This window comes from Apaloderma vittatum, unplaced genomic scaffold (genome assembly GCF_000703405.1).
Source record: "Apaloderma vittatum isolate BGI_N311 unplaced genomic scaffold, ASM70340v1 scaffold14832, whole genome shotgun sequence".
Taxonomy (NCBI): Eukaryota; Metazoa; Chordata; class Aves; order Trogoniformes; family Trogonidae; genus Apaloderma; species Apaloderma vittatum.
The window spans coordinates 9,509-36,562 of NW_009701980.1; the positions used below are offsets into that span (position 1 = coordinate 9,509).

Consider the following 27,054-nt stretch of genomic DNA (forward strand, 5'->3'; position numbering starts at 1 on the left):
CTTTCTTGTTCGAGTTTCACAAAGCCATGGCCAAATTCACCTGAGCAAAAAAGAATCCTAAGTGAGACTCATTTCCTGCCTTTCCATGCCTTCATTCTTCCACTAATGGGAAAGTGAGGATTCTTCACACACTTGTGAAGTCTCCTCCTCACACTAAGCTCTAACTACTCTTAATTCTGCTTTATATCCAGCTGCAGTATTCTCCATTACTACAGAAAGAAAACCTTCATCAAAAAAGTGACAAGATCATGAAAAGAAGAATTAAAAATTTAACAAATGCACGCAATACCAACGATCCAAAAAACATGTCAAAACTACTTAGACAAAAGGCAAATTTTGAATGAGAACAGAAAAGAAGCAACAATTTCTAAGTGTGTGACCAAGTTTAATGATACATCTATTCTCTGAAACCCTTGACCATCAATAACATTTCATGGGTTACGATGCCCAGAATGTTACTTCATAGGTGTTTTATATGAATATTTACAAAGACTTTCAAAATTCAGTGGCACTAAACAAACGAGAAGAACTTAAAGTTTTAAGCTACAATGCTTAAAAAATGTAAACAGTTTTATTTTACATACTTGTAAAATATAAGAACTTTCTAATGCAGCTTAATTTTATCTGGAAGGTGAACATATCCTGGTGCCTGTGAATAAGGAATGAGAGAATTCTTTACACAAGTATTGTGTTCCAGTGTGCAAAAAATTGTACATAAGAAAGGAATCTAAAGCCCACAACAATTAAAAGACAACAAAAAAAATTTCATGTCCTGAAGTTGAGAAATTTATAAAAACATTTACACATGGTTGCTGACCCATCAAAAACTTTCATAACTTAAAATTCCAAACAATAGCTACTACAAATTTAAGATCTTTCTCAAATGGAATTTTGTGCAAAGATCAGACTAGATAATTCAGGGATTCTCAGCCATGCCTTGAAGCTTCCTTTCCCATCCCCATTCCTGACATCTAGTGGCCACAAGCACCACTAAAATCCTTTTGATATATGTTCAAAGTAGTGCATGTAACCAAAAGGCACACACATGTGTGAACATGTTTTCGTGCAGAAACCTGTGCAGGTTCACAATTACGTTGCAAAAAACAACTGTTTGTAGAAAGTTTAGAGTCTAACGTTTGGCAGGATTATTCTTACACATTCCCTTCTATTCTACAAGCCCAGGTGTTAATAGCTAGACATTGCTTTCCAAGGATCCAATACTTGAGTAGCCTTAAAATAAAGATTTAAAAATAAATCAGCTTGTAACATTATTATATTAGATACTTTGCTTTTGCCTGCATTATTTATGGAATTTAAATCCCACAGTACCATAGCTTTATGCTGTCAGTTGCAAAACAACTAAGATACATATTTCTTTTTGTTAATGAAGACTTTGATTGCTCCAGTGAAGTCAGCTGATAAAAGAACTTCTGTGTGATCTGTCTTCAAAGCTCCTTAATAAGGAAAGAGAATAAACTGTTAGTTCATTAAAAAATAAAACTACATATAAATCAAGCTCTCCTTAAAAGATAAGTTACCACTGTGACATCCTTCTCCCTCTATCACATTGCTGCTACCTAGCCAATACTTGAAGAAACATCTGCCTTTGCTAGAAAGGGACTTTTTCATCGCATGTCGGTACAGCTCCAACTCCTACTAGGCTCAAGTGGAAAAAGACTAATCAGTAAAAGTACACAGAGCAATAGCTACGCCCCTCACATTCTGTCGGGTTTTAAGAATGCAACAGCTGCTAAAATGCTGAATTGTTAAGGGAGGAACATATGTCCATGACACTGCAAGGACTTTTCTTCTCAAGAAACCTCCCTCCCAAATTCAAAGTATTCTTCATAATCTTTTCTTCCTCGTACCACGGTATCAAACAGAGATGATCTTAAACACTTACCAGAGGGTATGGTATCTGATGTTTCAGAATCTTCTCCCTTACTTTCAGCTTCTTGTTTTTCAGAAGTTTCCAGTGACACCATCAAACCAGGATTGGGAGCAAAAATCGCGGATGTGACCACTGCATTGTGCGCTTCAGAAAGACAATCCAATTTTGATTATCTTGTCTCAAGGAATTGTTAATTTTGCAAGACTAGCAGGCATAAATTTTAGTAAACATCCAAGAATCTCAGTTCTAGTCGCACCAAGTAAGCTCATCATTCAAGGGGCAATCATCATTGTTTTATAAGCTTAGAGATCTCAGAAGTTCCTGTGAGTGTCAAAATTAACTGGGTGCAAGCTCCAAAACACATTTGAGATAAACGTGGACCCACATTTCCCAAAAACCGTGTGTGTGTTGGAGATAAGACAGTTGTAACTTAATCCTGTCATGAAAGAAAAAGAACGTGCATGTGCTTTCAAAGTTACTTTTCCATAAGGATCTAAGGATTGAAAATTATTTAAGATTTCTGCACTCATACAATCAAGTTTGGCCAGGAAACATTACATCCCTTCAGAATTTCTTACTGAATTTGGACAAACTCTTAGCTACTCTGCCTTTTGCCATCCCAATTACGCATCTGTAAAGAGTCCCTGGCACACAAGGTTTCCCGACAGTCCACTTACCAAAAATCCACCAATTACAATGCATCTTGCTAACGATTTGTTCAAACCAAACAAATAGCACAGCTGAGCAAATAAAAACTGGAAGATAACAATTTTCTTTTTTTTTATCACCTGAGCTTTGATAAAGCAAAGATCAGAAAGATCATTTTTACCTTTAATGCCTTCCCAGAAGTCGTTACGGTCTCTTCTTACAGATGTAAACTTGCTCAAGTCATGGTATGTACTCCAAATATAAACATATTTATCTTCTGAACCGAATACAATGTAGGTAAAGTCATGGCTAAAGATTCAAAGAAAGAAAAAAAATCACTTCTTTTAGCTGTTAAAGCAACCATTACAACAGCTCTCCAGACGACTTGCAGCTTTACAAGTGAAATCAGATTAAGTTCACAATTCAAACTGATCCTTTATTTTAGTGACTGCAGCACAAGAAAACATACAGTCTTTAAATGAATGTGCATGCAACCTTCCTGATGCTCTCCCTCTGGAAGAAAAAACAGCTCTCATGAATAGCACATAGTGGCTGCTCTTTTGCAGCTTCCAGCATAGAAGAGGGTTAAGCTAACTGCTATAATCAGCAACAAGAAAGTGGCACATCTGTAAGTGTAATCTGCATCTGTTTGAGTCTGGAACCCACGCGAAGATCTAAAATTATGGGCAAAACAAATCCACATGAGTGAAAGATAAAAGGCATTCAACAAGATTGTAACCAGATGACTGTATAATGTGCAACCACAGAGAGAGAACAATACCCACGAATCCAACTCAAGTACTTACTTTTAATTTACATACTGCTCGAGTATGCTAAGTATCTAAATTCTTAATGTTAACTATGCTACAGCCTTGTAAGTAGAGATGACTTAATTTGGGAAATCAAATCTTGAGCAGGTGGGCTGGACAAGGTGACCACCAGAGTCTCCCTTCCAACCTCATCCATTCTGTGCGATATGGGGTAGCCTTAAAGATGATTTCAAATGCCAGAAGCTGACAATCAAGACTAAACTTGGCATTATTCCTTAAGTGCTGCTGCTCTCCTCTACTCAAACAACCAGGCTAAACAGATACCCAAGGGGTTTCCCCCCCTGGCTTCTGCAGGACTCAGAGGGAACAGAACAAATATTCTTCTCCCTCTATTCCTTCTCTCTTTTACTGCCTTAAAAATCCCAGTATTTCCATGAAAATCACAGTAACTCAAACCTAGAAAAGCCAGCCCAGAGAAAGAGGAAAACAGAATTCCAACTCGTATCTGCAGGCTGTGTCCCAACAGTGATGATACAGGCAGTGACCAACAGCCTTGGGCACAGTTGGGTGATTAACAAAACCAAGGAAAACAAAACCTGTTTATCCTGAAGGAGAGAAAAAAACCGATGTGTCACAGCCCCAGCAGTTCTAGCACAGCTCCTGCATTTACAGCAATAGTAATGGATGTGTATCATACTGTCAACACAAAAGGATTCACTCATTTACGGAAGCTCCCTGCTCATAAGCAGCTTTGTCATTCTCAAGCAGAGCTTTTACTTACCTTTTCTATTCCAAGCCAAGTGACATTTCAGAGACCCAGTTTCATACCAAGGCAAATAAATTATTTAAGTGAAAGCCTCTGTACTTGAGCCACAGCATTTCCCAAACCCAACAACTCCATTGTTATAAAACTGTCTTACCTAAAGCTGGCTTTGATTTGGCTACTGCTGTTGACATAACCTTTGTATTTCATAGATAAAGACAGATCTCTCAGGTCATACAGTCTGATTCTGGAATCATTTGATGTCACCAGTATCTAGAAAAGAAAGTTCAGGAGTTGAAACCATGAGCATGCCCAAGGAGAAGCAACTAAGTTCATTCTAACAGTCAGAATTTCAGTTGTTCTGACTAAAAGAAGTTTTTATAGTCAAAGAATAGGCCCAAAGCAGCAGAACAAAATTTAGGACAATGACATTTTTCTCTCTTGTCTTCTGTCAATGGACAGAATTGTCAGGATCATCCTGACTGGTCGGAACCAGAACAGCTGTTCTTTACTGCAGTAAAACGTGGGCCCAAAGACCAGCTATCAACTTGCAAGGAACATATTGGAACATGTTCCACAATAATACAGCAGAACAGCTATTCTAGTGAGGTAAATTACTGGAGAGTCATGACCTATTAGTCATGAAGTACAGAATAGAGACCATTATCTGCTATATAAACAAAGTGGGCTTTTCTTAATTCACATGAGATCGCTGTCTTTCCAAATTTTTTAGATCAGAAGCTTAGAGGCACTTAGAAGGAACAGAGAAATTTATGAAAGGGTTCTCAAAATGCACAGGGTGTTCAGCTGATCAGCCCTTTTATGGTACTTTAGAAGTGGAGCAGACTGTAGTTGAGCATTAAGTCTCACCACGATGCTAGGAAAAGGGTATAGCAGAGCACCAGTCAGATACTGACCTCTACTTATCTAATTTATGCAACAAAGATGTGCCAACTCTTACAACACCATCAGATTACAGAATTTTGTTTTCAAAGGAGTTCACGCTAAGCTGTGTTTCGCTACATCATCTAACGTGCCAATGCACAGCATCGAATGCAAACCTAAAGGCACTACTGATTTCTGAATCTTCTGCATGTCTTTGGAATTAAGTAATTTCTGAGTCATTGTTAAAAATGCAAGATATGTGATAACAACAGGTGATCTGCTACTCTAATAGAGTGAGCTGCTGATCCAACACTGCCCCTGAAACTTCATATACAAGCAAGAAACTCCAGTTTTAGAGCATGACTTCAATATTCAATAGTATGTTCTTTGCTTGATGAGAATTGGACCCTTTCACAACGTAAGACTTCAGTTTATACTGAAGCTAAACAAAAGGACTGATATTGAAGACCAGAATACGCTTGTTTGAGCAACAGCTTCTGAGCTTTCAGAACTTTTTCAGCTTCTCTACGAGGTACATTTTCAAATGAATATTAAATTCAAGAGTCAAAGTCTTCACTGAAAGCCATCGGTAAGTATTTTCTCACTTTTACATTATTCAGAGCATAAAGTCATTAAAAAAATTGAAATCTATTTTGCCACTATTTATCATTGTATTAGCCTAAATCAGCATACACTTTAGTAGCATTAAAAGACTTATGATTTAAGTCAGTGACTATAAACAAGACTTAGCACAAACTTAATAAGCATTCTATATTTATGTCAGTACTGGAGTACTGAGCCAAAGTTGCACTGACAGACAGTACCTTATTTTCTCCAGGCAAAGGTTCAATGCCAGTAATTTTTCTTCCAACTCTATTTCGGCCTCTGGTAGAACGCACATGTATTTGTGTATGGTACTTCAAGTGCTGGAAAGATAAAAATGTATCCTGATGTAAAATAATTGTGTAAAACATTCATTTCGTTTACAGTTAATAGAATTGTTTATCGATATTTACAGAAGCACAACTTTTAAATCTGTTATTTAACATGAAAAAAAATACTCAGTCTCCAAGTTTCTACCTCTGTGTCATAGAAGATGCATCTTCCATCATACGTGCCTATGACTGCATATTTGCCGTTCTGACAGAAGTTGGCAGCTGTAATCAATTTTGTCTGACCATCCACTTCATTCCATAATGCCACTTTTTTGTCAGGAATGTTCCAGAGTCGGAGTTTCCCATCCAATGAACCACTTAAGAAGTACCTGTCATCCTGAGGGGACACACTACATGAATCTCCGCTTGTGCTCTGCGTATGCCCTGATTTCTTTCAAACCTTCCCAACCCATCTTCAAACAGCTTCTCTCCAGAACCTCCCAGATAAAAGCTCTCAGATGAGTTGATTATAATGTTTAAGAAGGCTGAAAAGACAGTGTAAATGGTAAATGGAGTTCAATTTCTCACAGATTTTTGTCAAGATTACATGCATGCCGTGTGTATACCTCAAATTAGAAAACTGTTGACTGTTACCGTTGTTTCTTTTTACCCTCTCAAACAAACTTAGAAAAATACTAACTCCGCCAGGAGTTGAAAGCTCCTTTCAGAGTTCCCGATACATCTACCAATTGTGTATGTTCAGGGAACACTGACAAACACTTTTATTCTACTGAATTTTTTTAGTATTAGAAAGCTTTTACTACTGTATTTTTAAAGAAATCATAAAATCAGAGAGCTTGGAAGGGATCTCTGGAAGTCTCTGGTCCACCTCCCATGCTCATAGCAAGGAGAGCCTCAAAAGTTTGATCAGACTGTAGAGCATTATATCCTGTCAAGTTTTAAATATCCCCAAGGATTCTATAGTCTCTGGATAATCTGTTCAATTTCATTAGGACTTTTTTCCACTAATATTTAATCACGACATCCCTCACTGGAAATTGTGACTTTTCACAAAGTTACTCAAAATTATACCAGCTGTGATTTTAAAGCCATTAGACAATTCATTTTTCACATGTCTACAAATGGTTACACCAAATAGACACTGCTGACGAAGAACACTTGAAGCTTCTGAATTTTGTCCACTAGTGGTATTTAAGTGTGAAAACGCTATTATAATTGATTTAATTTTTAATTGAAAATAAAGGGGGAGGACTCTTCTAATTTCAAATTCTGCCTTTCTAGAGGAGGAGGACAATTACACTTACCCTTGGATGGAATGCTATAGCAGTGACGAAGTCTATATGCTGGAAACAACAAAGACATTCTCTTCTTGATATGTGCCATAATCTTACAGTTTTGTCCATAGAAGAAGAAAGCAAGAAGTAATTCTGTGCAATAAGAGAATTCCAGGGTTATTAAAAGACTCAGAAGCAAGAGAAAATACAGACGCATTCTGACTGGTAAAGCCTTGCCAATTTCTCTTTTGCCATGAAATAAAACATTTTATTCCTTCATACAAAATGTTTTATCTGAATTGTCATTATTGATTGGTGCTTTCCTTAAGACCACTATACACTGCTGCTCAGTCATAGAAAATTTTCTGGAAGAATCTCAGTGGAAACGAATACCTGGAAAGTAGTTAAAATATTCCGAGAAGCAGCAGCAGACCAGGCTTCAGAGAAGCGGTGAGAGTCTCTCCTGCCTAAGATCCTTTAGCCAGAAATTGTTCTTAAAATTATAGCTGTGTGCCAGTGCGGAGAATTAACTGAATAAGCTTTACATGAAACGCTGAATGTTAAGCACAAGGTAATTCTCAAGATATATACATATATTTGGCAACTTTACACTCTGTACACTTAGTGTAAACACAGTGAAGCATACTGAAGAAAAATGCTAACACCATAAATCAGAAATCATACAGCTTGATGAAAATATCTCCCACTCTAAACTATTTAACTTCACTATTGAATACACAAGTGTTACCAGCCTGGGGTTGGGCTTTTGGATTTTGTTTTGTTAACACAAGCCCAAGGACTTTGTTCATTTTATCCCAACTATTTCAGCTGGAATGTGTGTTGTCTCTACAAACCTTTCTTCTTAACTTCAGTGATCGTCTCATACTGCTTACATGTATGGTTTCAATGGCAACCGACAGAAGAGAACAATGAAAACACAAGAAAACCGTGCGGTCTGTATTAAGGTGCCTTACTTTAGACCAGGAAAGATCAAGAAGATCTGCTGTATGCCCTTTGTATTTGCAAAATGGTCGCTGACGAAATGGGGCATTTTTATCATCTGGATCTTCATCAACTCCACTGCAAATCTATCAGAGAAACGTATAGCAACATAGTAAAACGTCAGCTAGAAAAATTATCAAAAAAGCAATTACTGCTTACAAGAAGTACAGGGCCAATAATAATCTGAAGAACAGTTCTTATGACTTGAAAATAAACAACACTGCACTAATAATCAAAGTAAATTTCAAGTATAATGGGCTGTGAAACATCATTTCGAAATTCGAAAATTAAGTTCTACATTTTCCATCCACAGAATTTTTATTCAATGTGCTAAGTTTGACAGCGATTTACACAAACATCTGAAGATAAGCTTTTGGAACAAAGTATATTGACTTTGTAAACTGCATTCCAATTTAGAATATAAACTGTGAGTTCCAGTTTCCATGTTTCTAGTACATATCAGCAATGATAACTGCCTAAGAAGAAACCCTTTCAGAATAAAGAGTAACAAAATAAAAAATCAAAACAAACCTAGATCTTCCTATACAAAACCTCTCCAGCAAAAAACACCATCCTTCGTGTGTGGCTGAGCAAGCCTATTCACTTACCCAAGGTAAAGGAAGATTTCTGGGCCCACCTGCCTCCCCCCTGCCAGAACAGCGCACATTAAATAACACTATTGCTAACGTCTTTGCTTAAACTCTAATTTTGCACCTGTTTCTTACACTGCTGGAAACCAAAACCAGAAAAACTCCACCTTAAATACATGAATTTTAATGGCAAGTTTACTGAAGAATCTGAGCACTCTACAAGGAAGAGGGTCTTAACACTTTTTGTCAGTCACGTTCCATTTTATTCTACACAGAAGTGAACAATTAAAACATGTCAGGTTTTATCATGCTTCTGAGCATCCCATTGTTCAGTTTGGCCTTCCTCAGAAAAGACATCATCAAGTCAGCTGTTAACAATCAGTAATGCTCTGAGGCAAAACACTAAGACAGAAAATTCAACAATGTAGCTTTTTTCCCCTTCAGCATTTCACTCAAAGATCTACTCGGGCAGAAGGATGCAGCAAAGCTTTGCAGATTTCACAATGCATTAAGTTTAGTGACATATTTTCTTGCTTGTACCCCAGACACATGGAATATCAGTGTTTGACTGAAAACATCTACTGATTAAACAGTTTGTCTGTGCCTCAAAGACACATGCCAAGAACTCTTTAGCCTGTGTTTGGATAAAGCAGCAATTAAGATTTGGCACTACAGAACCTCTTCCCCTCCCAACATCTAGCGTACATACCCCTGCATCAGTGTCAGACTTTGAAGAATTCAGACTCTCTTGAGATGGGGAGGGAGAGACACGGCCTAGAACACAGGCAAAAACATCATGGTCAACTCTAAGTTCCCAAATAATACGAATTTCTAGTGTTCAGAGCTCCAGTGATGCATAGAAAGATACCTTCTGTGTTGTACTTCATTCGCATGTTATTGAAATAATCAAAAGCATTCTTTAAAACCCATATTCTTACTACGTTGTCCTGTCCTGCAGATGCAAGTAATCGACCACAGTGAGAAAATTTCATTGTCCAAACAGCACCCTGTCGAAACAGAGACATTGTTTAATTAGTGTCAACTGACAAGATTTGGGACATATACAAGATACCACAACTAAAATAAATTATAGATCAAAACACTGAAACGTTATTGTTAAAATTGGTGGGTTGTGCAATACACTTGCAACATGAGTTGGAAAGAAACAGCCCACAGGACAGATTACTGCAGGAGAGGAGTTAAGGGAGCTCAGCACTACCTCAGCATTTTATACAGAACTGGGATGGTCAGTCAGCCAGCCAGCATAACAAGTGACTTATAACCTGCTATTTGATTTGTAGAACTGGTAACTATTTTTAGCTGAACCTTACATTAGCACAAGCTAATGCTTTTTTTTTCCCAAGTAAAAATTACGTTTGTTTACGTCAATTCCGGCAATCGAAATGAGTACTATATAGATTTGTTAAATTCAGAATTGACATGAGGACTTTGCAAAGCCTGTGAAGACAATTCTTCCTCTATTGCAAAGTCCAAAGAGCCAGCACTCAAACACAATACCACACAAGCAGTATTCCATCTCCCCCTGTTATTCAATGAACAGCTATTAGGCATTTGACTCCAGCAACCTAGCATCCCTTCAGGATGCTTTTGGGGAATTTCCTAGGTTTTAAGAAGTCAAATACGGGCATGATGGAAACTAATAGAGACGGATTATCAGTAGGAATGGAAACTTTAGTTGTGGATGACATGCTTGAAATTGCTCGTCACCAGACTGATTGCTGTAGGTCATCACCCTCAGCCTAACACTTAGAAATGGAGGATTGTTCCAACTGATGTCAGACATCTGCTGTCAGCAGAAGAATCTGGGAAGTCAGGAATACTAGGATGTATTTCAGACTCTGCACAGAAGCGTGCACACTTCCCAAGCGTGATGAATAGGCAGCCTCGTTCTCCACAGGCATCTCTGCAAATACCGTATCCTGGTATCACTCCGATCCACATATCCTATTAATCTCTCACCACTTTGGCCTCCAGAACCTATACAGTATTTTTATTCAGTATTTGTGTTCATATCTAATAAGCAGATTAGTTTATTTGTTGCAAAGCAGGTCAATTTGGCTTCTCTGTGCTCAGTCCTTGTAGCGGAAGACAGCTTATTCCAGACTAAATTTGTAATTGCAGTAACACAAGAAACCAAATACCAGTCAACACCAAGGAGAAGCTCTGATGAGTCCCTGAAGCCTGAATATCTACAGACCTTTTTTTTTTTCCCTGAAGATCTGATCAAACCAGCCAAATTTTCATTTCTTGCCAGAATATTATGTTCCAGAACGAAACTGCTCTTCAAGAAGAGTACACTTGACAGTCACTTCTGGAGGTCACCAAGGAGATGAAAACTAGATATTGAATCTCAGGCTGAACAGATTCAGCAAAACCACATTTGAGACCTACCATATGCTCTCCACTGAGATCCTGAACAACTTTAATTTGTTCAAAATCGTAAGGTCCCTTGAAGCCATGTGCTGCTTTGAACTTAACTGGTCTTGTATATGGCATCCCTTCATCATCACTGGAAGAAGGATCATCTTGATCTGTATGGAAGACTAAGACGAACACAAACTCAGCAGTACATTATCACAGCACACATACAATCTATTAATAAGCATTTGTCAATACTTTTTAGTATCAGATTAGTCAGTTTAGCAAATTTTTACAGGCAACTTTTTAAGATCTTAAATCAAAATAAGAGTACTACTGCAAAGTGTAAAAATAACTCTGCACTAACTTTAGACTGCAGTGAATCTGAACACTCAAAATAAGAAGTTACCTATTTTTTGTTCTGCCCCTTTCTTTGCACCAAGTCTTGCATTCAGCAGATCCCACATTAAGTGATTTCTATTGGTTTAATGTGTGCTGAAAATTATATTGGTTTCTTCTGACTGAATACACTGAAATGGCCCAGTGATTTAGCCACGAAGCATAAGAATTGCAAAAGATCTGGGGCAAACAGCCAGTGGCAACATAAGATGTTGAAGTGCAGCAATTTTATGGCACTTATCTCAGGCTGTGGTCAGACTGGCTTACTGAAACACTGGAAGTCTGTCTGAAAGAAACAGTCACGAAAAAAGGGCACAATTCAGTTGTAGTAATGAAATCTTCTAACAGGAGCTTCAAGCTATATGAGAACTCTAATGGTGGTGCTGGTTGTCAGTAAATAATTTGATTTTATTAAAGTAATGAAGAAAAATCCCACTTCTGTCTTTGCTGGAATAACTTTGCAAAAAGTGTTTACATTTTAATATACAGCTTTCTAACAGAACAACAAAAATTATAGTATTCAACTGGTTCAGCTGAAAAGGTCTCTCAACTATTACTTTACAAGAATTCACTCTTGTAACCACCTAATCTCAAATTGCCTATCAAGCTACAAGCCACGTCAACTGTACCGTGGTACAACATAGCAGTATATGATGTCCCTCAGCTGGCTTCGATTTCTAGAAGCTCATGAATAACTACTGTATATATATATATAAAAATTAATATTAATAATAAAAAGATCAGTCTCACTTACCTTCGTCTCGAACACTCTTAACTTTATTTACAGCACGTTCGCCATATTCTTCAGCAAGGTGCTTTGCTCGCTTTACAGATTTGCCAAGGAATTTTTTCAGCTGGGTCCTTCAAAAGCAAGAGAGTGTTTTCAACACATAACACTGGCAAATTCTCATTTTTTGCTATTATGAATTAACAGTTTTGACTGAAATGCAATATTATCTCTTTCCATTATTGCTTCTTTAAATAAGCATTTAAAATTTGCCAGCAGTCATGTAATCTTCAGTGCAACTACAGAGCAATGGGCTTACGTAAATTCAAGCATCCCTTGTACTTAACTTAAAAGTAACTTGTTCAGAAGTCAACAGCAGAGTTTCAGCTTAAAAAACCAAAATCTGTCTTTTCTTTGTAGGCACATGAAACAGCATCTTACGTTTTTTGTTTTAAACGCCCTCCATCGGTATCGGTTTGCTGTGTCTGCATTTTGTCTTCATCATCAGACTGTGCTGCATCGTTACTAGGAAATACAGAAGTGCTTGTTTAATTATTTAATTTAAATTGAAAGAAACATTAGTAAAGCAGTATTCGCATTTTAGGATCCATCCTGATTCCTTTATGTAACACACTGGAAAAACATGGACATGGTATTAAGTAACAAACCAGACCCTTCAATTCTTAGGCATCTTGATACAAAAACCACATGCACTTTCCAGAACCAAAGATGCATCACTCTCTCCCACAAATTTTAAGCTTATTCCGATGCTTTGAAAACTAAAAGCAGACAAAATACATTACATTACTAGGAACTGGTAACCTGCCACCTTGCATTCTGCAGATCAAATAAATTCATAGGGGTTAATCTGGAAACAGACGCTCGTACACAGAAGAGTACAGTTCTACAGAAGGGATCTTTTCAATGACAATACAGAAATGGACAACAATTTTCAGGGTTTTTTGCAAAATCACATAAATCTAAGTCTTTGAAAAAAACCAACACACTAGACTGACCATAAAGAATGTCCCAACCCTTAAGAAACTGTATTTTTTCTATCAAGTTTACAGACTTAGCTTCAAACATTAGAAGGGCCTAAAGCTCTGCTGAGAATAGGAAATCTTCAAAGTAGTCAGCTATTCTGACTGATAAGAGATCTTCAGAGGACCACAGTCTACCAAATTAAACACTGGAAAAGCTACAGGAGGTGGCACCATGAGCAACATTTAGTACTTGAACATAAACTGTTGTTTAATTCAGTTTAGAAATGACAACATTTAGCATGTAAGCACTAACTGCAGTTCAGATGGATTTTCAGGCATATTTACCTGTCAAGTTCCAGCAATATCATCAGCTTTCAGTTAACCTATAAACAGCCTAGCTCAGAGACAATTGGGAACTCACACTCAAATCAATCAGATGATCTGGGACTCTCTTTACTTGCGTAAGAGCAGACTCTGTGTGCAAAAACCACGAGGGCATCATAAAGAGCTGAAAGTTACCTGACGTATTCTTTAGTTCTCCTCATGATATGCAAAGTTAGGGGATTAATGCCTGTTGGTAACTTTTCTTCTGCTAAACTCAGGGGTATTTCTTCACCTGTATCAAGGTTTTTTATCATTACACTTGCTAGAATTTCCTATGGGAAAAAATTAGGATGCAAAATCAAGATGACTTGATTAGACTCCAAAACGTAGAGCAAAATAGAAATCATTTGATCTTACAAATTATTTATCTTAATGGGATACTCTATAGCTCGCTATATATTTATTTTACAAAGACTATGTTTAAGTTAAAATTGCCTTTAGTGTGTTAGCACAAACATTATCAACCATTATATACAGATGAACAATTACATTCATCACAAGCTTCAGTTTCACAAATCAGAAATGCAGCTATAGAGACACCAGCCAGTGCCTGACACCTTCCATGCTAATTTCAAACATACTGTGCAATTAAGACACTGAAGTCCCCCCCTTTCAGGTATTCTAACAGCTGTATTTAGATTTAGTCAAAGACAGCCTTTACATACAGGGACAAAGTATTTGGATCTAGCTAGCACGACACAAAGAAAAAGGTTTTATTGGAGAATCTCATGAACACATTCAGCAAGAGTTAAAAAAGCTGTATACATACAGACAAACACAAATAAAAACTGGCAGCAGTCTAATAATATCCACAGGATTAATGGAAGTTATTAATTGAATAAACTGTGATTCTGTGATTCTCCTACTGCTGACTCCTTTTCGATGGACGACAAAAACACCAAGTTTGCTGGTGTTCCCTCACATTGAAATCTTGCAATGTGTTTGCATAGCTACAAACACAAACTCACAGAATCTCATTGGTGGGAAGAGACCTTTAAGATCATCGAGTCCAATCACTAACCCAGCGCTGCTGGGTCACCACTAAACCATATCGTAGCATTTCAGATCTCTTAAGAGCTCACACTTTCAAACGCTAATACCATAGATGACTCAGGGACCACCAAGTGCTCAGCTGGCCAAAGCCATCCCTCCTATTTGCATCCCTGGTCACAACATGAAGTCGTTTAGAGCACAAGGACTATGTGTGTCTACTCCAGCTTATTCCACAGACTGGAGAAGCAAGTACAAGAACATGCTGTGTATGTACAGACCACATGCATTAATACCTCATCCGTGAGCTCTCTTCCAGAGTTAGATCTGGGTCTTTGTGGTCCAAGTACTTCATTTGTTGTTTGGCCATCAGCTGCTTTCCCATTTTCCTGAAATTTTGCAGACACAGAATACATTATCTCTACTGCAACAATAAAGTAATAGAATATGTTACAGTAACTGAACTTGTAACCGTTTCCCAATACCTGTGCAGTGACTATTTTATCTCCACTAGTTGCACTTGCCAAATCCAAAGAAGGCTGAGAATCTTTGGGCATGCCCTCTGACACTGTACTTGGAGTTAAAAGACCACCAGCTGTGAAGTTCTCTCGAGAAACTGAAAGAGATTCATGTTAGAAAGAAGAGCACAATGCTCGCCATAGACAGCCTATGGGTTAGTAGAATCCTAACATCATCGTTTCATTCCTGAACACCCTTTCTGACATATTTGTAGGTTTTCTTTTTCTTAAAAAAAATTTCAGTTACATGTATTCTATATTTAGTTGGAAGTACAGGCATGATTTCACCGTTTCATTAACAATTGTATTTTATTTTTTTTTAGTCCTTTCCCTAGGAACTGAAGACTACTCATTTTCACAGAACCTCAGTCCACACCTTGACTTACAGTTCTACGAAAATACAGACTGCACGCATTTTATTTGACGTGTGTAACTTCTTTTTTTTTTAGTTTCTCTACTGATGAGGCAACTTCTTGCTATAGAACTCGCTGTTTTGCTAAGAAGTGTTGGTTTACAATGTCTATGAATTAGGAACACTTGTAATACAAATAGGTATTTCTCCACCCTAAAAAGCTAAGATTGCTGGAGATATTTTTTTTCCTAATTTACACACCAGCTAAACTAAAATCACAAGATTGAATGACTTTTCACTCAAAACACAAAAGACAGTAACCATGACAACTAAACTCAACTGAAATAGAATACTTGCCTTCTAAAATAGGTTTTTGCACCTCAAAATCCAATTCACTCTTCTTCTTCCGAGGTGGTGGAGCCGGCCGAGCAGGTGGTGGGGGTCTCGGAGGAGGAACATTTGTTGGAGGTGGTGGTCGTGCTGGGACAGGCTTCTTTGTGCTAGCAACTATATCAGGTTCCACAGTGAGCTGCCTTGGTGGTTTTGCTGGAGGCATTTCTTCTGTTGTAGAAAGGTCTTTGGTAGATAAATCTGAAGCCACTTGTTCTGAAATATTTGCCTCTTTCTTGTCTGTTATGTCCTTATTTTTTGAAGTTTCCTCTTGTGCTTCAGTTTCATCCATTTTCTGGTCAGTTGCATTTGCTACTTTTTTTAGTTTATGAGTTTCCTGTTGCTCAGAAGTAAACAAAAGCTTCCCTGACTCCAACTCAGTGTCCTTACACCCACTCTGACACACAGGTTCTCCAGAACCTTCCTGAAATGATGTTTTAGCAGCTAGTACTTCTGGAATACCACTAATGATCCCTGCTCCAGAAATCCAAGCATTTGCATCTGAAGTTGGAACAGTCAGTTCTGCTCCTCTAGAAGCTAAAGAATCATCATCCAGCTGTTGTGCCTTCTGACTTTCTTCTATAATACTGTCAATAATCTGAGGAAATAAACCAAAACCATTCTACTGTTAGATAGCACACACTTCTGGGGTACACTTATCAGTCACTCTGTACGACACACAAGAACTCTCCCACTGAAGAGTTGCTCTACATACAAAATACAGTTCGTTTAAAAACTCTCGAGACTAGACCTTTGGTGCAGAAATAGGCATATCCAAAAAACAAACCAAAGTGACTAATTTCCACTCTTCTTTAATATGCTTTAAGAGAAAGTTAGGAAACAAAAGCTGTTCACTTCAGAGTTCTCATGCACTGCTAAATATGATCCTGTAAATTACACAAATAATTCAACACTGGTGAATACAAATAATTCAACACTGGTGAATACGAAATACTAGAACACATTTATTTAATTTTTACCATTCTTACCAATATGAACAAATTCTAACCTATGTTAGTTTCAGGATGAAAACCAATTTTAACATTTCCATTGTGATGCTGGAAGCACAAAACAATATTTAACCAACCTCTTTGGAATCATCTTGTTTCATTTCTTGCACAGAATTTTCATTTCCAGCTTTGTGTAGTTTGCTGTCCATATCCTACAGACATAAAAAAAACCCCAAACATAAAAATGATGGTATGTAAAAAGATGCAAGATGATGGTACTAAGTTCTGCAGTAAGATGATCTAACAAAAATATACCTAAAACAAATTAAATAGCATAAAGGACAAGGACCCTGCTACATTTCATACGTTATTGTTGTCGGACAAATGTTTAAACAGTATTGCACAGTAACCATGAAGAGTATTTCATGCCACCATACACAGAAAGTCTTCATGTCATTGAAAAAAGCAGTTATTTTGAAAGAGATTTCAGCCTCAACTAAAATAAAATTGAAAGCAGCATGAAGTCTAAAGAAATACACACATTTAATAATCTGCAGCAAGGAAAATGCATATTAAAATAACTTTTAGCAGCTTGTGGGAAAGCATGCAAGAACTGTATTATCACCACATATAATAAAACTTTTTTGGAAATTTCCAGGTTAAGTCAGGCAGATTTATCAGCTGGTCATAATACGGTCTGGTAGGAACTTCATCATATGCCTTCTGTTCTACATGAATTATTGGAAACGTAGAACAGCTTGAATTGGAAGGGACCTTTAAACGTCATCTAGTCAGAACCCCCTGCAATGAGGTCTTCAACTAGATCAGATTGCTCAGAGCCCTGTCCAACTTGACGTTCAATATCTCCAGGGACAAGGCATCTAACGCCTCTCTGGGTAATGTGTTCCAGTGTTCCTCCAACCTCATTTTAAAATTTTTCTTCCTTATATCTAGTCTAAACCTACCTTCTTTTAGTTTAAATCCATTACCCGTTGTCCTATTGCAACAGGCCCTAGTGAAAAGTTTGTCCCCATCTTTCTTACAAAACCCCTTGAAGTATTGAAAGGCCGCAAGATCACACTGCCTGTAAGAATGCATTAGCAATATCCAAAAGGGAATCTGATAGAATCCTTCACACTGGAAGGGACCTGTGGAGATCCTGCAGTCCTCAAAGCAGAGCCACCACTAACAGGTTGCTCAGAGATGTGCCCAGTCAGGTTTTGGCTACGCCCAAGGATGGGGACTGCACATCATCTCAGTGCCACTTGTTCCACTCTGACCATCCTACCTAGTCTATTTGGCAACCAAACTTTTTGCCTGTATTCGTCTCACAGAAGACTCACAACTGACTCAAAGAATTAAGTTATGAAGCTTAAAACACAAAGAAAAAGCAAATGAATCTCAACTGATTCCCTGAGTTCAGATACAGAACTGCTGTTCTACCCCTCCTTCCTGCTTACAGATACAAAACGCTCTTCTGTTAAAGTCAGCAGCCCTCAACTGACTCTCCACAACGTTAAAGCCCCAAAGGCTAGCTATTGTCATTATAAACTATTTTTGTTAGGTTATTAATTTAAATTCTGCTTATAGAGCTTTCGATGTGCACAAGACACCTAATCTCAGCTGGTTGAACACAAGCCAAGAGCGTGGCCAGGTGGCCAAGAAGGCCAACGGCGTCCTGGCCTGTATGAGAAACAGCGTGGCCAGCAGGAGGAGGGAAATGATTGTGCCCCGGTACTGGGGAAGCCACAGCTCAAGTTCTGTCTTCAGTTCTGGGCACCACAGTATAAGAAAGACATTGAGGTGCTGGAGCAGGTCCAGAGAAGGGCCACAAAGCTGGTGAGCGGTCTGGAGAACAAGTCTTATGAGAAGCAGCTGAGGGAACGGGGCTTGTTTGGCCTAGAGAAAAGGAGACTGAGGGGAGACCTCACTGCTCTCAACAAGTACCTGAAGTACTACAGCTGTAGTAAGGTGGGGGTCAGTCTCTTCTCCCAAGTAACAAGTGACAGGATGAGAGGAAATGGGCTCAAGTTGCATCAGGAAAGGCTTAGACTGGATATTAGAAAAAATTTCTTTATTGAAAGAGTGGTGAAGCACTGGAACAGGCTGCCCAGGGAAGTGGTTGAGTCATCATCCTTGGAGGAGGTCAAAACACCTGTAGATGTGGCACTTCAGGACATGGTTTAGTAGTCATGACAGTGTTGCGTTGATGGTTGGACTTGATGATCTTAGAGGTCTTTTCCAATCTCAACAATGCCATGATTCTATCACCATATGAAACAGGTATTTTAAAAGATGTCTCCATATTTTTTTGGACTTTCACAAGATTCACAGTGACTGTCTAGGAGATATCCTAGAAATTTATCTGTAGACATTTTTAGACACTCAGCTAAGTCAAACAGATTCTTTATAGCATTATTATAACATTATAATATGTTTGGAAAAAACCCACTGGTCTTGTAGACATCCACCTGTGAGAGTTCTGATCTCAAGAAATGACATATCCTGCACATACCACTGCAATTAGAAAAATTCTTCCTCCATCTCCACTCCCTCCTCCACAAAGTTTTACTGATTTAAATACAAGTTCTACTTCGTTTTATCAGTAAAATCTACCTGCAAAGGTACAAAGATTTAAATACTTAAGTGTAAACAGTGTCTACAGAAGTCCATTATATTAATTTCTAATTTTGTTGACATTAAACTAAGTCCAAAGTTTAAGAGGTGTGTTAGCAAATATTTCTAACCCATTCCAGGACAAACTATACCATTAGTCACTCATTCACTGAACTGATATGGTACCAAGCAGAGAAGTAACTACTTTTTCTACTTTCAGAAACTTATCTTTGAACAAGTGACTTAGGAAGAGCTTTGAACAAGTGACTTCTGAAGATTAAAAAAAAAAGAAGCCACAAGCAACATGAAGAAGTTCACAGCTAATAATTCAAGACATTGAAGTTAGTTTTGAAGTTAACTGATTGCACTGAATTTAGTCAGAGTGACAGCGCAACATTTCTTGAAAGGCTTACATACGTAATACTTAATCATTTAATGGACACAACACAAAATAGCGTTAAGTCTCTGTTCCATATCATCAAAATATGGTATGACTGTAAAAATATTATTGATTCAGAGGAGAGTGCTGCTGACAAATCAGGAACGCTATTTTCACTGCAATTTCGCAATACTTTGCAGACAAAACACCACGCCTTCTTTACCCTATGTAAAAGCGTTGCATAGCATCACCTTTGCCCCTTCTTAGCCCAGGAAATGCGCGTTATTCATATGAGGTTCCAGCTCCTCACCTGCTTAATGGGAGCCAGATTGAGCTGCGCTGTCACTATGCACAGATGCAGCATACCAATTACCTGCGTGGGAAGGGGCAATGCTGTCTCATTAAGCTAAATATAGTGTTTTATCTTCACATAACCTAGAGTGGAGGCTTTTGAAATACAAACGCTAAGATTTTTCTTATTTTGAAGACAGAAGAGAGCAAAGTCAACTATTTCATATAAACAAAGACCTAAAATCAAGCAATACAGAGATTTGCTTACTACTCACAAATCATTTGAAAGAGGGTAGTCTAGTAATTAAGTACAGCTCAATTAAATTAGACGTAAACGTTTCAGAATAAAATTAGCTTCAAGACATGTTAACATTCCCTAAATAAGTTGGAACTTCAAGAGACATAAGTACAACAACTGCTACCTAAAACAAGGAAAGCTTGTAACTTCCTATCTGTGTGGAAGTCAGGGCATGTCTACTTTATGCAGAAATGCTCAACACTGCTCATCAACAAGCACTTGACAAATTTAAAAAAAAATAACTCACCTTTAATACATGGGATCCAACTTTTGTTGGTGACCTGTAAGACAGAGGAGACAGACTTAGGCAGAGCTCAAAGAAAAAATAACCTCTTGATAGTAAGCTTCATATTGAACAGTTTATAGTACAGTCTTACTTTATAGTTCTTGATTCTTTAGCAAAGTGAAGGTCTCGTACCACTCTTTTACGTAAAATGCCTCAAACATAGCTAAGTCTCCGACTGCCTACAAAGCACAGATCCACAGCTTCTACAATGCCTGAAAGGTTTCTCAGCAGAATTTTCTAGAAATCTTATTTCTATGACTCTTTTCTAATAGAATCATACGCCTCTAGTAATAAACTGATGCTATTCCAAGTATACACTTAAAAACATTTTGCATCACAGAGAATTTAAAATTAGCACGTACAGGGAGCACAGGGTGGAAATCCAAGGAACCAAAGCTCTCAGAAAGAAGTACAAATGCCCTAGGAGCTTGCAAACCAAGCGTTTGAGCCCTAATCTTTGGAGTCAACACTATGGTAGCCATTCCGCCCTTCATTCTCTCTAGTAAACGAAAGGTCTTATTTCTAATCATGACACTTGGTATTCCCTTGTAGCAGAATGGAATTAGTTTTGCACTATTTTCCAAAATGCATACTTTGAAACAGTGAATTTGCATTAACATCCATTCACACATAACCTCTCATTTCACTAATTACATCAAAGAACGAGGTACCTTAGGGAACAGTATCAACTAATTACCTCTTTTCAGGTCACCACTCAACACAATCAGTGAATAGTCAACTCATTACACATTGAACTTACATCTTCTACAAGATTTTCAGAATTCTAGAAGATATATAAATATTGGGTCACACTACTTACTCTGACTACACAATCTTACTCACATATAAAGAAGATGAAAGGTTGGGGCAGAAGATCTTTCACAGTCCCTTCCAACCTCGGCTGTTCAATGATTCTGTTAGTTTGTCAGTCACAAACAGTGATTACTTCCTCAATATTTACCACCAACAGACAACAACCTCGACTGTACAAGCATCCCAGCTGGCTACCAAGGTCAGTGACATTCGACAAGTCTGAGTATCATCTTGTACCAAGCAATGCAGGCAAATATAGTCTAAGTTGCCTCTCCTGCCTCCAAAACAATGGTTTCAAGGGATATTATCTTCTGAAAAAGAAAACTATTTACACTTCATTTGAGGTCTTTACTGTCTGAAATCATTTCATCACAGAAAGAAAAAGGTCACTTTTATACAGCAGTTAAGTATACAAGAAAATACAGTGGGCTGATATATAAAGACTGTATCATTTTTAAGCAGTTTAACACCTTAAACTTAGTTACTCCTGTTCTGATATTGACCCTTTAGATGCATGACATCCATACTCCTCCTCAAAGGCATGAAGCCCAGTTTGCAAAAATGAGCAAAATCAGTATTTTGACCTGAAAAATAAACACTTTTTTTTTTTTTCCAAAATACATTGCCAGGAAAGGCCACAGTTTGCATTGAATTTCTAGTTACTGAAACATTTTCAATTCCACTATCAAGTCTTGGATTTCCTTAGAAATAGTGGCAGAAATGCATGTCAGTTAATTAAATCTGCAAGATCACTTTAACAATGAAATCAATTTATAATTACATTTCTGGGCTTGAGCAGGTATAGGGTCCTATCAAACAAGGCACTGCTTCGCCTTTATAACTTAAACAAAACGTAAATCCCTCAGCTGCAAATATATGCTTTAGTTTTCTATCATGACACTTCCCACTAATTCACACATGACTCTGGTACAGACAAATCATTCCTCCACTGGTAATACAAAACACGAGGTTCAAAAGATATCACTATCCTTTTAGACTTCTTGAGCTAATTACTTTTGTGAAAAATCCGCACTTAAACTAAAACAGATGTTACTTCCCACTGCTTAAGAGATAAAGCTGCTCAAGCGATAAAGGTTACAGAGCTGGCAGGTGCAGAATGTAACATAGTGCTGATAGCTTGAGACAGCACATACACACACACACAGAGCTGACGTGAAGGTGAAGCTTTATCATTGACATTACGTGCTCTTAGAACACTGCAAAGCTCCCACAACTACTCAGCAAAGACACCACTTTCAGATCCGTTTATAATATAGCCAAATAAATTTAATGGCTTGCCTGAGATTGACCTATGTGTTTACAAGCACTAGTACTCCCTTAGTCACCTGTTTACATGCTAATATATTTATTAAAAAAATGCTGGTAACAGAATAAGTTTGAAACTGAAGTCTCCTATAGTTCAACATTACTCTGGAATGGTCTCACTTTCCCAATCACCCAAAGTTACCCAGCTTTCTCCACTCCTCACTTTTACTTTAAGGTCACTGATTTTATGGATACAGTATCTGAAATGTACTTTTTTTTTTTTAAAAAAAGTATACATAGTGGCAAAAGCATCTGAGAATATTTATATGAAGATGAATCCAATAATCAAATATTGATTTTCATTTAAAGGTCTGTAGCTCTACTGGGTTATCAGGTAGAACATGAAAACTGACATATGCCACAGAAAACATAAGGCAAAACCCTGGCTTTTTTTGTATAGTATGATTGTTTAGCAAATAGCGGGGTTTAAAAATAGACGGTAGATCTTATAGACTGAATTTCAGATAAAATACTTCTAACTTTTCTTACATAATATCACTGTAATACCATTTTAACAAAGGAGGGGTTCAAGGTTATCTACAAAGATGAAACAAAATTCAAAGAAAAATCCCATTTCACCTGCACAAACAAAAGCAGATGCCTGACTAATCTGAAAGCCAAATAAACTCAAGAAAAACTTAATAATTTATTTATTCAGAAAACTCATCCTAATACTGACTAGCCTACAGGAAGCTGTCATTCCCAGTATCAGGTAGCTCCAGCCTACTACCTATTCAGAACAAAGCTTCGCGTTTTCAACATGTTGTTGCTAAACTTTGTGACAGAAAACAGAACATTTAGCCCTTCAAAATAAACAATGCTGTGAATGACTCGCCTTAAGTCAAATCCCAGAACCACACTGCCTGCTTTCCTGGCAGGATGTACATTGTTACAAAACAGGTGTGCTCGCAGGCAGATGAGCTTTAACCTGCCCGCAGAGTCGCAGTGCGCTGCACACAACACACAGGTTCTACAACCCGCCCCGCACTGACCGGTGCTCACTGCTATCCTTCGGCTTGCAGAACCGCACAGTATTTTCCTCCCCTTACCTATGGCTGGCTTAGAAGCTACAATTATTCTTACTTCAGCTCTGCGTGGCAGTCTGCACTTTCAAAACCACAAGGATCTCACCACTGCAATGCCCTGTTTGGGCTGCCCTTAGAAAGCACTAAGGAACTTCTGCTAACTCGGAACACCGAAACTTGTCTGCAGCGCTGCAGGTCACTACAGCAACAAAACTAACACTTCACACTCCATCTGTTTGCTGCCACGATTAGTTTTGCATTATGGCTAAAATACACATGAAAAAAAATTTGTACGAAGCATGTCCCACATGTCAACAGGGCACAACTTAACATCATCTAGCTTCCTACACAGAAGAAAACTAGATTCTACAGCAAAAGCATCAAAGCAACTTCAAAAAGATAGGATTACTGAAGTAAGAATTCAATAAATTTAAATAAGGTGCCAAATGATCATTCCTCATTAAATACATCATCCCTTGAATCCTTGTGCCTTCTGTCTGGTTCCTCATAACAATTTTTAGGATACAAGTACACTAGGAACAAACTTGCCCCTTACTGTTAGGCATATGATGTTCAAACTATTAGGTTTGGCAGTTCTTGATTTCAGAGTGGGTAGATCACTTTACTTATAAATAAAATATAAAAGGGTCTGTGGCATGTCTCCATCCAAACAAGTGTGCCTTACTTCATGCTTTCCTTCTCTCAAAACTGACATCCTCCTTCATGGGACAGTTCATGCCTCCAAATTTCAGGGTCTTTTTCTAAATCACTTCCATGGTTATAGTCTTTTGAAAGCTGAGTAACAGACGTAAAATAAAGGTATCTTCTGTCACATCACCTCTCCCTTTACACTCCTCCGGCTACACAACAAATAGATGCTTTAAGTGACCAGTCCATACTGGCAGCTAAATCTTCTTTCTAGGGCTAGTAAAGCATATATACACAGATACTGTTTGGGACCTAGTTATCTATCTAACAGATGGACACTCTCCATACATCCTGTCAAAAGTAGAATTACATGTAAAAGCAAGATCTATAGCAGAAGTGAAGCATACAGGCCTAGCCAGAGGGGCTACAGTAGTCTCCAAACATCTAGTTTAAATATACTTCATGTCACAGAAGTCATCAATCCAGGAGAGCCATCTCGGTCCACTATTATTTGAAAGAAAAACTTTGTAACAAGTTCTGTAATTTTCGCTAATTAATTCTTAAAGAGCCCCAGTTATATATGTACTTGAGGATGCAGATATGGTGCTTTCCTTGAGAGAGGAGCTTAAGCATCCGTACCTATTGACTTGCAGTGGGAATTGGGAATTTACACCCAGCTTGAAAATTCCACTCTTGCACATCACGAGACAATTAATAAAACAAATAATCAGCAAAGAAATCAGCAAGTTTACATAAGCAGTTGTGACCACTTTCAGAATTTCTCTATCAGCAGTCATTAAACTTCACCACATGGAACTTGGGGCAGGAGGCTACAAACCCCACATTTTTAATGAGGGGAAATCAGTACTTTGCTAGAAAGTGGCTATAGCATATGCTGCCAATAAAGGATTCCCAAGAGATTTTGCTGATCATCAGAACACTGAATGCAGAAGGAAATGCCTCAAACTGCACAGGGCAATATGCATTTGTTTTCAGTTGCCCTTTCTCCCACAAGAAAGTTTTGATTTTTTTTTCTTGTGGGTCCCAACTCAACATCATTATAAATGCATGAGTCTCAAAACTACAATCTGTGATCCAGCTTCCAAGAAGCATCCAATGCAAATGTGAAATTAGTTAAGAAATCTCAAAGCTTATTTTGAGAAAATACTCTCCATGTTGTTAACACAGATTCAATAGCAGACTAAATTACAGATTCAGTATATGTATTGCAAACCAAGTCCTCTGAGATCACCTCCTTACTTGCCTCAAGCTGACAAAATTCATTGACTTGAGTCAATAACACATCCTTATAGGTTACAGCAGAGCAACAGAAAAATTAAAAGCATCTTTCATTTTATTTTCTATTGAGTGACTTTGTATTATCAAGTTCTGCTTAGATGCAGGTGGTGGAAACATGCAAAGTCAGGACATCTGGCACTACCTGTATCAAATAAAAGGTAGGATGTGCAGTCGGGCCAGATTTAATGGCTCACTTCTCCCAAAAGGTCTGGCTCTCCTTCCTGGCTGTGGCTTCTAGTCACACAAATACCATGCCTTTGCTCTCTCCTGTCCCCACTCTGCCAGGTTCCAGCCATTTTAACTTACTGAATAGTTTAGCTGTTTCTAGTTTTCAGCCATTTTCCATTACTTTGAGTTAAAGCAACTTGCAAAAGCGTCTGACAATAACTAGTGCCATAGTAAGGTAAGCAGTCAGAGCAAACTCTCACTTCAGCACAAGCACTGTTAATCTGGCTTGCCACATCTTGCAGAACTCTATGTCAAGATGTGCTTTTCATCAGGCTACGTAAAAAGCTAAGTTTAGAAAAGCTTTGATACAAGACGTGTGGGTGAGGAGGGCAGGTCTAGTCTTTCCTTTATTCTGGCCATCCAGTAACCATCACACTGATTAAAACAAGCCCTTAGTCAATTATTAAATTTTCGAATTAATGGATCCAACAATCCAGACCTTATTGCTCTTTGAACAAGCTACATGAAACCTCATCCTGCAAAGTCAAATAATAGAGAGGTTTGGTCCAGATTACATGAAAAACAGAACTGATACAAGCCATAACCTGTTTAGCACACAACCGGAAAGAGAGATTTACAATTTTAAAAGTGGGAACACAATTAGCTAATAGCAGCAATATGGTGACACAGTTAGTCTGGAGGTAACAGCACTAAGAATCCACATCATCAAATGCTGTGAGAATTCTGCTACAGAGCCATACACTGGCTGAATACAAGCATCATCACAGCAACGCCATTAAAAACGAGTGACAGAGCACACCAGAAGTTGTTTTACACGCAGCAACAGTTAGCCTGTTGCTGAAGAAGCTTGCTCTCTTCTTTTTCCTCAGAAAATCTGGTACTCCTGTCGTACTGCAGGGATTCTGCCAGTCCCGACTGCGTCTCCGCACGTCTTTCTGAACAACCGCGTACTGCCTGCCCGAGGAGAGCAGATATGATCTCATCGAGATAATGGCTCCTGTCATCCCCACAAGACTTAGAAAGTACATCGAAAGCTGCTCCCTTTCTTCGCATCCTCCTGCCTTTCAGGCTCGCCTCCCGCACAACCGACCCC

General features: G+C 38.2%; 1 protein-coding gene across 1 annotated transcript; it reads right to left on the reverse strand.

Annotated features, from left to right (window-relative positions):
- Positions 1-369: 369 nt before the first annotated feature.
- On the reverse strand, positions 370-20,650 carry WDR44 (WD repeat domain 44). The gene is made up of 19 exons (XM_009879362.1): positions 20,623-20,650; positions 16,929-17,003; positions 15,809-16,439; positions 15,067-15,197; positions 14,878-14,970; positions 13,727-13,863; positions 12,666-12,749; positions 12,252-12,358; positions 11,132-11,283; positions 9,588-9,726; positions 9,429-9,493; positions 8,102-8,215; positions 7,158-7,280; positions 6,038-6,229; positions 5,782-5,883; positions 4,230-4,345; positions 2,721-2,848; positions 1,904-2,035; positions 370-1,454 (listed from the first exon to the last, which is right to left on the reverse strand). Exons 2-19 carry the CDS (start codon positions 16,998-17,000, stop codon positions 1,360-1,362), a joined length of 2,613 nt encoding a protein of 870 aa, XP_009877664.1. The 5' UTR covers positions 17,001-17,003; positions 20,623-20,650; the 3' UTR covers positions 370-1,359.
- Positions 20,651-27,054: the final 6,404 nt, after the last annotated feature.